The 13164-nt window shown below is 46.8% G+C and overlaps 1 protein-coding gene across 2 annotated transcripts in view; it reads left to right on the top strand.

Annotated features, from left to right (window-relative positions):
- ESPN (espin) overlaps positions 1 to 7205 on the top strand; it is a 96187-nt gene extending 88982 nt beyond the window's left edge. For both annotated transcript variants that reach the window (XM_069946947.1, XM_069946948.1), the window contains exons 11-13: positions 4547 to 4626; positions 4730 to 4741; positions 6688 to 7205. In XM_069946947.1, the coding sequence (XP_069803048.1) occupies positions 4547 to 4626; positions 4730 to 4741; positions 6688 to 6835 (240 nt within the window). In that variant the 3' untranslated portion in view covers positions 6836 to 7205. The remainder of the gene's footprint in view (positions 1 to 4546; positions 4627 to 4729; positions 4742 to 6687) is intronic.
- Positions 7206 to 13164: the final 5959 nt, after the last annotated feature.

Raw genomic sequence — 13164 nt, forward strand, 5'->3', positions numbered from 1 at the left:
CAGTAGTGAATAAGCTCCAGAGCTCCCCCTAGTGGTGGCAGAAGGCATCTAGAATAGGGGGTGAAACAAAAGTAACAGTGTAAGCGATAGGGTTCACATATTGTCTAGATAGATATTGCATGTTTTTATCTTACTATCTGCTACACTTTTCATAATGATATTGGACCTTGTGTATCCGAGCTGGCCAAGTGGCCCCGGGGCCTGTGAGTCCACCGTGGGAGGTCTGACCGCTTGATGGGGACACTAGACAGGATGTTGGGTAGATACGATTTCCTCCATCCAGAGCCGGCAGTCGCTCTCGTGTGGTTTTGCTTCTTGCTCCGTTTCTCTTGTAATCTTTGCAGTTTAGGTAAAATATATTTGTGTGTAGTTGCATTTTCTTTGGAGCTTAATAAAGTTTCTCAAGAATGGAACGGCTCTGGTCATTGCTTATTGTTATTTCAGAACAATGCACATATCGTTGGGAAATTCTGGAAATTCTACATTTTACAAAATAGCCGAGAAAAGTTGGAAGAAGCTTTAATGATACAATGGGCCTCATGCCTGATGACAGAATGACCCCATACTACCAGTATTTGGATGGACTGGCTGCCATTCACCTGTACTGTGGTTGCCCATACACATAAGCATTAGCTGAACCTGCTGACCCCGCAAGGCCTGGTCACCCATCTGATATGTATGGCGGCCTTCTGGCTCTCCCACATATACACACCTCATGGGAGTGAAGGTTCGGGCATGTTGGACTTCCTAGGGAAATAAACTGCTGTAAGTGGTGTCTGGCAGCGGCTTTCTTCCCTTTTTTTCATGCATATGTTTAGGAGAATCGAGAGAGATGGTTCTTGGCCAGTTTTCTCATGTGTTTGGCCAGGTTACCGCAACCATTATAAATGTTATAAATCTATTCTGTGTACACAGCTCCCGTGCAGTCCTATGTCTCTCCATGGTTACAGACTACAAGCAAACCCTGTGTGTAGTCTGGTCCTGCAGTCATGTGAGGGCAGAGAGAGTAACATATGATGGTAGGGTCTAAGTACACAGCGTTTATTTGTAGTCTTTTGCCATGGAGACACCTAGGTTTGCACATGAGCTGTATACACAAAATGGTTATTGTTTTTATGCTTAGAGGCATTTGCACTAAAAATCTCTCTCTGTGAGAGAAGGATTATATGGCGGACACTGAACGCCTACAATGGTTGGGTGTTGGAAGAGTTATTCATAGAATTGCTGTTTTTCTATCATGCGGCCTCCTCCGGGTAAGAGTGGTATATAAGATATCATATCAATATCATTATCTGAAGATAAAAACGGGAATAAGAAACAACGGGTAATAGAAAGCGTCTTCTAAGAAGAGTTATCGAGATCCAAGAAACAGTGATGACGCCAAAGATTCCTGATCCCTTAAAGCTGCAGGTGGAGGTCCCGGACCGATATAGGCACAGATGGAGGTCCCGGACTGATATAGCTGCAGATGGAGGTCCCGGACCGATATAGCTGCAGGTGAAGGTCCCGGACCGATATAGCTGCAGGTGGAGGTCCCGGACCGATATAGCTGCAGGTGGAGGTCCCGGACTGATATAGCTGCAGATGGAGATCCCGGACTGATATAGCTGCAGATGGAGGTTCTAGACCGATATAGCTGCAGATGGAGGTTCTAGACCGATATAGCTGCAGGTGGAGGTTCCGGACCGATATAGCTGCAGATGGAGGTCCCAGACCGATATAGCTGCAAATGGAGGTCCCGGACTGATATAGCTGCAGGTGGAGGTCCCGGACCGATATAGCTGCAGATGGAGGTCCCGGACTGATATAGCTGCAGATGGAGGTTCTAGACCGATATAGCTGCAGGTGGAGGTTCCGGACCGATATAGCTGCAGATGGAGGTCCCGGACCGATATAGCTGCAAATGGAGGTCCCGGAATGATATAGCTGCAGGTGGAGGTCCCGGACTGATATAGCTGCAGATGGAGGTTCTAGACCGATATAGCTGCAGATGGAGGTTCTAGACCGATATAGCTGCAGGTGGAGGTTCCGGACCGATATAGCTGCAGATGGAGGTCCCGGACCGATATAGCTGCAGATGGAGGTCCCGGACTGATATAGCTGCAGATGGAGGTCCCGGACTGATATAGCTGCAGATGGAGGTCCCGGACTGATATAGCTGCAGATGGAGGTCCCGGACCGATATAGCTGCAGATGGAGGTCCCGGACTGATATAGCTGCAGATGGAGGTTCTAGACCGATATAGCTGCAGATGGAGGTCCCGGACTGATATAGCTGCAGATGGAGGTTCTAGACCGATATAGCTGCAGATGGAGGTCCCAGACTGATATAGCTGCAGGTGGAGGTCCCGGACTGATATAGCTGCAGATGGAGGTCCCGGACTGATATAGCTGCAGATGGAGGTCCCGGACCGATATAGCTGCAGATGGAGGTCCCGGACTGATATAGCTGCACATTATACAACAACACGTGAGGGGACAGCCTGGGCAGCCGTGTATAGATGCCATACCTAAAAGACCTAGAAATAGATGAAATGCAATGAAAGCAGATGTGGTTATCACACAGCTTAGTCATGGCGGAGCTGATGCTGATGCCGGTGGTTTCACACTTGTGGTCAGCTTTGTCGTCATATCAAAAAGATATTTGGTTTACCATAAAATGAGCGGGAAGCCCCCCCCCCTCCCCCTCCTCTCTGCTCATCTGTTCTCATAGATGTTCTTTCCTGTCTTCCCTTCTTCTCCTCTCTTCTCATGTCTCTTGCTCTCCTCTTCTTTCATCCCTGTTCCCCTCCCCCTTCTCATCCTTCCGCTCTTGTCTTCTCTCTTCTGCTCTTTTCATGTCTCTACTTCTCTTCCTCATCTTTTTTCTCTCTTTTCTCTCTTCCTTCCCTTTCTTCTCATTCTCTTCCATTCTCTTCTCTACCAATCTCATCCCTCCCCTTCTCTCTCCACTTCTCCTCTCCTGTCTTCTCATGTCTCTCTCATTGCCCTCCCATCCCTCGCCTTCCCTTCCCTCTTCTCTACTCCTCTCTTCATTGCCCTCCCATCCTTCGCCCTCCCATCCCTCGCCTTCCCTTCCCTCTTCTCTACTCCTCTCTTCATTGCCCTCCCATCCTTCGCCCTCCCATCCCTTGCCTTCCCTCTTCTCTTCTGATCTCTTCTCACATCTGTACCTCTCCTCTCCTTTCTTCAATATTTATCTTCTCTCCTCTCCTTTCCTCCATTTCTCTCCTTCTTTCTTCTCCTTTCTACTATTGTTCTTTTCTATTCATTTTCTTCCTCTCTTGTCTTATCCTCTCTTCTATTCTTCTCCTTTGTTGTTTTCTCTTCTTTCACCTACTTCTCTCTATTCAGACATCCTCCATCCGGGGACATGTTGGGACAGAACAGGGACATCCTCCATCCTGGGACATATTGGGACAGGACAGGGACATCCTCCATCCTGGGACATGTTGGGGCAGGACAGGGACATCCTCCATCCAGGGACATGGTGGGACAGGACAGGGACATCCTCCATCCGGGAACATGGTAAGACAGGACAGGGACATTCTCCATCCGGGGACATGTTGGGACAGAACAGGGACATCCTCCATCCTGGGACATATTGGGACAGGACAGGGACATCCTCCATCCTGGGACATGTTGGAACAGAGCAGGGACATCCTCTATCCTGGGACATTGTGGGACAGGACAGGGACATCCTCCATTCGGGGACATGGTGGGATAGGACAGGGACATCCTCCATCCGGGAACATGTTGGGACAGGACAGGGACATTCTCCATCCGGGGACATGTTGGGACAGGACAGGAACATTCTCCATCCTGGAACATGGTGGGACAGGACAGGGACATCCTCCATCCGGGAACATGTTGGGACAGGACAGGGACATTCTCCATCCTGGGACATGTTGGGGCAGGACAGGAACATTCTCCATCCAGGAACATGTTGGGACAGGACAGGGACATCCTCCATCCGGGAACATGTTGGGACAGGACAGGGACATCCTCCATCCGGGAACATGTTGGGACAGGACAGGGACATTCTCCATCCGGGGACATGGTGGGACAGGACAGGGACATCCTCCTTCCGGCGACATGGTGGGACAGGACAGGGACACCCTCCCACTTTCCTGTCCTAACCTTATTAATTACCAATGTTACAGCAGAATTTCTGTTATCTGACACCAGAAAAGATACAGGATATACAAGAAGGTATAAAAAGTGCAGAATTTTGGGTCCATGATTGATGTCCGAGAACATCTGACAAATCAGACTCTACTGAATGCACCAAGAAGTCTATATTCTGTGTATACGAGAAGTGATGAAGAAACATTACAATGATATTAGATCTATTGGTGATTGTTGTCATGGAGGATCAGCGGTGGGTTGTTAGGTAAATTAGGGGGCCGAAATACAACCAAAGCCAAATGAGGTGGTGGTGTCCTCTGTAAGAATCCCTGTAGGATAATAAGTCCCATGTACCAGGTCCCTATAGACATGACGGATGGACAGAAGTATTTATCCCCAGTTTCCCATTTCTTATACAGGAGCAGGAAGAAGCTGCAAAATTATCCACTATGCCAGCATGGAGGAGGGAGATCCTGAGGAAGAAGATGGAGGAGGAGAGGTAAGACGTCATCTGTACAACTAAGCTGGGAACATTTTATTAGATTTCTTATCAATAACTTTAATATTTCTTCTTTTTTCCTTTGCAAATGTTCGTATGACAGGGAGCAGAAAAGGTGAGTGTCTCATCCAGCTTACTGCATTGAGTATATGACTATTGTCTAGATCCTTTACATGTACTGTGTCCTTAGATTGTACATGGTTGTCTCTCAATCTGATTGTGTAAGATCTGACTGATCGTCTTCGTGATGAGATCGTCGGATTTTTCCATGATAATCCATTGTCCGTCTCTTCTCACCTACGTAAACGTTTGCAGGTAGTTTTGGGTAATGGAGCATGTATGTTCAAGGAAGGACGGGAACGTGTGTAAATCTACAGCTGTGGGTGTAATAATGGCAGCCATATTGGATGTCACTGGATTTTGCCAGCTGCACCTTAATAGATAAGGTTGAATTAAAGGGACTGTCTCATAATTAATTGGTCATAAGTAGTGCTGAGTGAACTTGCGGAAACTTCAGGTTGGGCAGCATTCTCCGAATCCCAACACTTTGACTCCCGGCATCTGAAGAAGTTTGATGCCGCCCTAGGGCTGTCAGGAGAACATGGATGCAGCCATAGGCCATGCTTTCCAGGACTTCCTAGGGCGCATATAACTTCTCCGGGAGTCAAATGCCAATTGTTGGGGTTTGAAGGACTGTGCCAATGTGGGCATGCAGCATTCACTATATATGCAACTTCTGAACACTCCTGAGCTCAAATGTTTGCAATACTCAGGAGTCTCATAGAGAATGAATGTAATGGTGGTTAAGCATGGGTGCTGCCATTCCTTCCACCTGAGAGACAAGGGGCCTCAGATGAACTCTCGCCCAATCTTGAGATAACCCCTTTAAGTGATACCTCCGATGGTGCTTGTGGCTCTGTCTTGCAGGAGTGGTACTGTTGGCGAGGCAACACTGCAACACTGGAGGCCTCTTCCTCTAAGCATCTATTAAGGGGAAGCTCCGCAAGTCTTTTGGTGTTGCTGGCAACTGTATTGCTGGATACTCTGCCTCCCACCATTAGGGCCCCATAACACTGGGCCAGACAAGCCGTGTAATAAAGCTAGCAATCACCTAGTTTATCGGCCGATGTGACACTGAAAATAGGGGACGTGCAGCCAATGATGGATGGTCAGAAAAGATCCCAACCACACGACTGATCACGAGCCCAATGTGTATTGACGAGCTCGGGCCGTGTAATACAAGTGATGGAGCCTGCAGGATGTGTCCTAAAAGGTGTCATCTTTATCAGTCATTTCAGATGACTTTTAGGAGGAATGCTCTTCAATTGTTTGGTACATTTTCCATAGTGTCCACATGGTGACCTACAGGTCCTCCTCCGGCTGGCAGCATGCTACTGAGCTACTTTGAAGGCTATAGAGTTGTCTTTGGTACATGGTCACCCCTCTCTTTACAAGTATACTCTTACATTGATAGAAAGTAGAGCTGAGTGGACCTTGAGCACGCTTGAATTTATCCAAACCCGACCATGGGGTATTTTATTATCAGTGGCTGAAGAAGCTGGATGCCGCCCTAAGGCTGCCTGGAAAACATGGATACAGCTATAGGACTATGATTCCATATTTTTCAGTACTCCCTAGGGTTGCACCCAAGTTCTGCAGCTATCGATAATCAAATGTCCCCCAAACGTGCTTGAGGTTGGTTCATCTTCAATAGAACGTTATTATCTATAAAATTTTATAGGCCAACATTTCCTTGTTCTCCCCTTCCTCTTACCTCTCTCCTTTCTGCACCTTCGTCAATCTTGTTTATGTTACTCTCATAGTCCTCCCCTTTGCCTACCACGGACACAACGGAAAGACCACCCAACACTAAGGTAAGAACGGCCATGTGTCCTTCTTAGGGCTACCTACTGTAGGCAAACTTCTCCTCTTAGGGACTCATTTCATCTCCATGGAGTGAGCACCCAGGAAGCAAAAACAGGAAAAAAGATTTGTTCAAGAAAAAAATTGGTTATATATTGAATGGTTTCACCCATGGTGGCCTTCCTTCTTGTTTTCCAGAAAAGAACAAGAAAAAGTAAAGAAAGAAGAGGAAGAGCGGGAACGGGAGCAGTCGGAAAAGCTAAGAACACTGGGTTACGATGAAACCAAGCTAGCGCCCTGGCAGAGGCAAATTATCCTAAAGAAAGGGGACATAGCGAAACACTAGTGTAACCAATTCTCCGTCCTTCGTCTTTCAGTGTCACGTCAGAGTTTATATCGTCCGTCATTCGGTTTACAGAGGAAACTTTATCAACAAAACTACGGTGATGTCACAGTCCATCGGGGGAGGGGAGCCTCATTCTATATGGATCGAAGCAAGAATAACAGGAGAATTCATAGTGTTTTTACTTCTGGTCTCCATTGTGAGGCTAGATATGACTTGTTATGTAGATGGTCCTCAGATCCTTCAGCCCGCCGTAAAAAACAATAGTCTCTCAGTTTGCAAAAATCTTTCTTAGAAACTTACTTTTTTGTAGAATGTAAGTGGTTGTGCACAGTTCTTTATAACTTAAAAAGACGCTCTGACCATAAGGTGATGCCCCCCCCCCCCCCCCCCGTCCTTAAGGAGATGACCACCTGACCCTAAGGCAATAACCCCCTGACCATAAGGTGATGATCCTCGGACCATAAGGAGATGACCCCCCCCCCCCCCCCCGACCATAAGGAGATGACCCCCCCCCCCCCGACCATAAGGAGATGACCACCTGACCATAAGGAGATGACCACCTGACCCTAAGGCAATAACCCCCTGACCATAAAGCAATAACCCCCTGACCATAAGGTGATGACCCTCTGGCCATAAGTAGATACCCCCCCCTGACCATAAGGAGATGACCCCCTGACCATAAGGCAATGACCCCCTGACCATAAGGAGATGACTCCCTGTCCATAAAGAAATGACCCTCTGACCATTAGGGGATGACAACCTGACCATAAGATGAACCCCTGACCAAAAGAAAAGGAACTCCAGACCATAAAGAGATGACTCTCTGGTTATAAGGAGATGACCCCCTAACCAAAAGGAGGTGACTCCCTGTCCATAAACAAATGGCCCCCTGACCACAAGGAGACAACTCCCCGACCATAAGGAGATGACCCCAATACATTACTAAATCTCCTCCACTGTGAGTAATTTCTCATGTTAGTGTGCGGCCATATGCAGCACAGATAGCCGCCATATTGGTTGTCACCCAGCTTTCCCAGAAATGGTTATTTTGGGTGGAGTAGAGCCAAGTTTTTTGATCCTGATCTCCCTGTAATACATGTGCAGCCCCTTCACCCCCAAGTTATCGATCCTGATCACCCTGTATATGAACACCCCCCCCACTTCCATGTCTGCCCCCTGGTTATACACACTTATAAGCCCTATCCATGTGGTTTCTTAAAGAAATGATTCTAGCTGTACAATCCGCAACACTTTTCTGTCATTTCTACATTACCATGTCTTTTTTTTGTTTTGCAGGGTTTTCAGTTTTATTACAGTTAAGTGTAGTTTATATATACAGTGGTGCCTTGGATTAGGAGCATAATTCGTTCCGGGATGGCGCTTGTAATCCAAATCCACTCTTAAACCAAAGCACATTTTCCCATAAGAAATCATAGAAATGCAGACAATTGGTTCCACACCCCAAAAATAATGATTTATTATTCAGAATAACATGTAAAACTAATGAAACAAACATTCAGAAACAGCAGAATCTGTGATATTATAAGTTACTGTACAGTAATGGAGAGGATAGGAAACACAAGGGCTGACAGAGACTGCAGGGAGCAGGAAGGAATAAGCAGGACAGATGTGGGCACATACATGCAGCGCTCTCTGTCCGGGGAGAGAGGGGTTATAGCTATGGAGAGATTACCTCCACAGTCCTGTCCCCTGATGCAAGCCCCAGCCTGAAGTGGATCTGCCATGATTTGGAAGGTGAGGGAGACTTCCTGGGTCAGAGTACAGGGCTGTAGACCCCGCTATGCAGACCATGCCCCTCCCCCACTCGCGCTCCCACCCAGTACAGGGAGCTCTTAAACCAAGGCGATGCTCTTGAACCAAGTCACAATTTTGAAAAACTGTAAGCTCTTAAACCAAGTTACTCTTAAACCAAGTTACCACTGTATACTTCATGTTCTTATTTCTCCCTGTTTGCTCCATCTCTGCTTGTTACCAATGAACAGAAACACTAGAGGCAGAAACCCGCAGAGGCCCGGCCCTGGCCTTGCGGTCACATTGTGAATCTCATATCGGACGTGGTCAGGACGGGTTTTTAGCTTCTAGGGTGATGCCAGTCACTGACAACAAGCAGAGATAGTTAACAGAAATGGGTAATAATTAAAGGGTTCAAAGTCTGTTCAAAAGGGGCAGATTTTCCAATAACTTAGCTTCACGTATATGAACCCGGTTGTTGGGGCTCATGTTGGTCTCCTGGATAGGGCGGCAGCTTTATACTGCGCAAACCCTACTGCTCCTGATAGGGTGTGCTGCATGGTCTGTGACCCCACGACAAAAAACAACATGGACCCCTTGATCTGAATAGGGGTACAGTACAGACCCCATGATCTGAATAGAGAATTACAGAGCGGACCCCATGATCTGAATAGAGGATTACAGAGCGGACCCCATGATCTGAATAGAGGGGTACAGTACGGACCCCGTGATCTGAATAGAGAATTACAGAGCGGACCCCATGATCTGATTAGAGGGGTACAGTACGGACCCCGTGATCTGAATAGAGGATTACAGAGCGGACCCCATGATCTGAATAGAGGGGTACAGTACGGACCCCGTGATCTGAATAGAGAATTACAGAGCGGACCCCATGATCTGAATAGAGGATTACAGAGCGGACCCCATGATCTGATTAGAGGGGTACAGTACGGACCCCATGATCTGAATAGAGGATTACAATACGGACCCAATGATCTGAATAGAGGGGTACAGTACGGACCCAATGATCTGAATAGAGGGGTACAGTATGGACGCCATGATCTGAATAGAGGGGTACAGTACGGACCCCATGATCTGAATAGAGGATTACAGTACGGACCCAATGATCTGAATAGACGGGTACAGTACGGACGCCATGATCTGAATAGAGGGGTACAGTACGGACGCCATGATCTGAGTAGCGGAGCACAGTGCGGACCCCATAACATGGCGCTACACTGTATATACCATTATACCCTCATAGATCTTATTGTTCATACCGTGCAGACCTATGTAGATTCAGTGATCTGATAGAATACTGCATAGGGGTTCACACAAGTCCCTTAAGATCTATATAGTGTGAATACCAAGCTCCATACTGTTCAGACTCCAAGATCTATATAGGTTTATCCAGTAGGGACTCATCCATACACACCCCAAGATGTACGCACGGGCCCATACAGTACGTTCCTCAGAATCCATATTGTGGACGATTAAATGACCTCCATACAGTGACCCCAAGACCCCAAGACTGATTCCATACATAGTCCTCAAATTGTCAACTTCAAGATCCATATAGTTCTATACAGTGTTGATCCCAAGGTCCGTCCATGTTCATACAGTGGGGACCTCAAGATCTTTGCAGTGTTGCCTTTATATTGTGGACCCAAAGTTCCATACTGAAACCAAGCCCTATATATATACAGCTATAGTATAGAGTAGGAACCCCCCCAGGACACAAACCACATGACCCCAGTCTGAGCGGCCGGTGCGTTATACCGTTGATGGTGCGGCCTCTGTAAGCCGCCATCTCTAGGGGTCTATAGGATTCTCCCCATTGTATATACAGCCATACTCCATACATGTTCCTGAATGTTAGACGGTAGAGGATGTCAGACGTGATGTCGGGTGTATTATAGTTTTGTTTTTTAAAGAAAAACCTATTTTAAGAGAAGATACGGTAAATAATCTATTAACATATTTGGTTTATATCACAGATGCCATACTCATTGCCATTGCCATGTTAGCACGATTTTCTACATTGTCATGTATGTCCTGCTTCCTCCTGCAATCTCTGGCATATACATATCTATACATAGAAAAAGAAATCTATATTGTCTAAAATAAATATATAGGATGTTTCCAAAGACGCAACGCAGAAGCCGCGTGGTGGTGGCGGCGGCGGTGGTCACATGACTGGCCACGCTGATGATGTCATCGTACTTTTGTTCTTTTGCAAATAAATTATTTATGAAAGGAATGAATGGCAGAGGTTTTATTGAACTGAACACTTCAGGTTAGGCAGTAAAGCGGCGATCTGCTGCAAAGCGCAGGGTCTCCAGGCTGGAGGCTTCTGCCGTAAAGCAACAAGCTATCTAATAATAGACTGGATCTTGTTTTACTTTGAAGATGAAGTTGGGTCCAAGTCTTGGAGATTGGGTAGGGAGGGGCTGGTCTACTACTCCCCAATGTGCCTAAATGTGGAGTAAAACCTTAAAAGAGAATTCCTGCGAAAACTTTTATTAAAGTATTGTATTGCCCCCAAAAGTTATACTAATCCCCAATATACACTTATTACGGGAAATACTTATAAAGTGCTTTTTTCCCTGCACTTACTACTGCATCAAGGTTTCACTTCCTGGATAACATGGTGATGTCACTTCCTGGATAACATGGTGATGTCACTTCCTGGATAACATGGTGATTTTACTTCCTGGATAACATGGTGATTTCACTTCCTGGATAACATGGTGATGTCACTTCCTGGATAACATGGTGATGTCACTTCCTGGATAACATGGTGATGTCACTTCCTGGATAACATGGTGATTTTACTTCCTGGATAACATGGTGATTTCACTTCCTGGATAACAGTCATGTCACTTCCTGGATAACATGGTGATGTCACTTCCTGGATAAACATGGTGATGTCACTTCCTGGATAAACATGGTGATGTCACTTCCTGGGATTTGTGTAACTTTTGGGGGCAATACAATACTTTAAAGGGAACCTGTCACCCCCCGTGCCGGGGTGACAGGCTCCCGACCCCCCGTTAGAGACCCCTATACTTACCTCATCCCGCCGGGTCCCGCTTCTGGATTCGGTCGGGTCCCGGAGATCTCAGCCGCTGCAGCCCGGCGCGCGCGCTGAGAGATGAGTCCAACGCTCATAGAGAATGACGGAGCGCTGGACTCTCCCGTCATTCTCTATGGGTGTTGGACTCATCTCTCAGCGCGCGCGCCGGGCTGCAGCGGCTGAGATCTCCGGGACCCGACCGAATCCAGAAGCGGGACCCGGCGGGATGAGGTAAGTATAGGGGTCTCTAACGGGGGGTCGGGAGCCTGTCACCCCGGTACTGGGGGTGACAGGTTCCCTTTAATAAACATTTTTGCTGGACTTCTCCTTTAAGATCCATGTCTGTCCGTAGAATGTGAACCCCCAAATCCATACACAACCATAGAGTGTGGACCCTGAAATCCATAGATATCCAAAGAGTGTGGCCCCAAGATTCATACACATCCATAGTGTGGACCCCAAAATCCATACATGTCCATATAGTGTAGACCCCAATTCCCTGTATACAGTGTGGACCTCTGGGAGGTATGTTTAGTGGATCTTGGGATCCACACAGTATAACCCCCTAAAACCTATATTGTGTGGACCCTGAAATCCATACACATCCATACAGTGTGACGCTATGTTATCGCTATGCTATGTTGGAGCTGGTTGCCCATGGGGGGTGTTTGTTCCACAGCTGTTTCCGTGTCCGGTCTCAATAGGACTCGTCTCCTGGTGCTGGAGCCTAAGAACACCCCCCCCTGATCTGTAGGACCACCCACTCATGGATTACCATGTAAGTAGATGGGGCTTCTTTCCCTAACAACAGCGCCACTCCTGTCCACAGTCTGTATCTGGTATTGCAGCTCCCCCATACACGGCTAAGCTACAATACTTGACACATCAAGAACTGACATTGACGGATCTGTTATTGGCTGTTTACTCCTTTGTCCTCCTGCTGTGTGTGATTCTTTATGAATATCCAGAGGGGCGCTGGTAATCGCGTGTTAAAGGGATTGTTGATCAAAAAATTTTTCTTTAAAATCAACTAGTGTGAGAAAGTGCCAGAGATTTGTAATTTACTTCTATTAAAAAATCCCCAATCTTCCATTACTTATCAGCTGCTGTATGTCCAGCAGGAAGTGGTGTATTCTCTCTAGTCTGACACAGTGCTCTCTGCTGCCACCTCTGTACATGTCAGGAACTGTCCAGAGCAGGAGATGTTTTCTGGTTCAATGTTTTTATTAGGTTTTTTTTTAAGAACAAATTACAAAAGAGAAAATCTATGAGCACTGACTTTAGTGCCAACAGTATAGTTAACATTTAGAAACAACATGGGGATTTGCTGCTGCTCTGGACAGTTCCTGACATGGACAGAGGTGGCAGCAGAGAGCACTGTGTCAGACTAGAGAGAATACACCACTTCCTGTAGGACACACAGCAGCTGATAAGTACTGGAAGAATGGACATTTTTAAATAGAAGTAAATGACAAATCTCTGGCACTTTCTGGCACCAGTT

This window comes from Dendropsophus ebraccatus, chromosome 12 (assembly GCF_027789765.1).
Source record: "Dendropsophus ebraccatus isolate aDenEbr1 chromosome 12, aDenEbr1.pat, whole genome shotgun sequence".
NCBI classification, from domain to species: domain Eukaryota; kingdom Metazoa; phylum Chordata; class Amphibia; order Anura; family Hylidae; genus Dendropsophus; species Dendropsophus ebraccatus.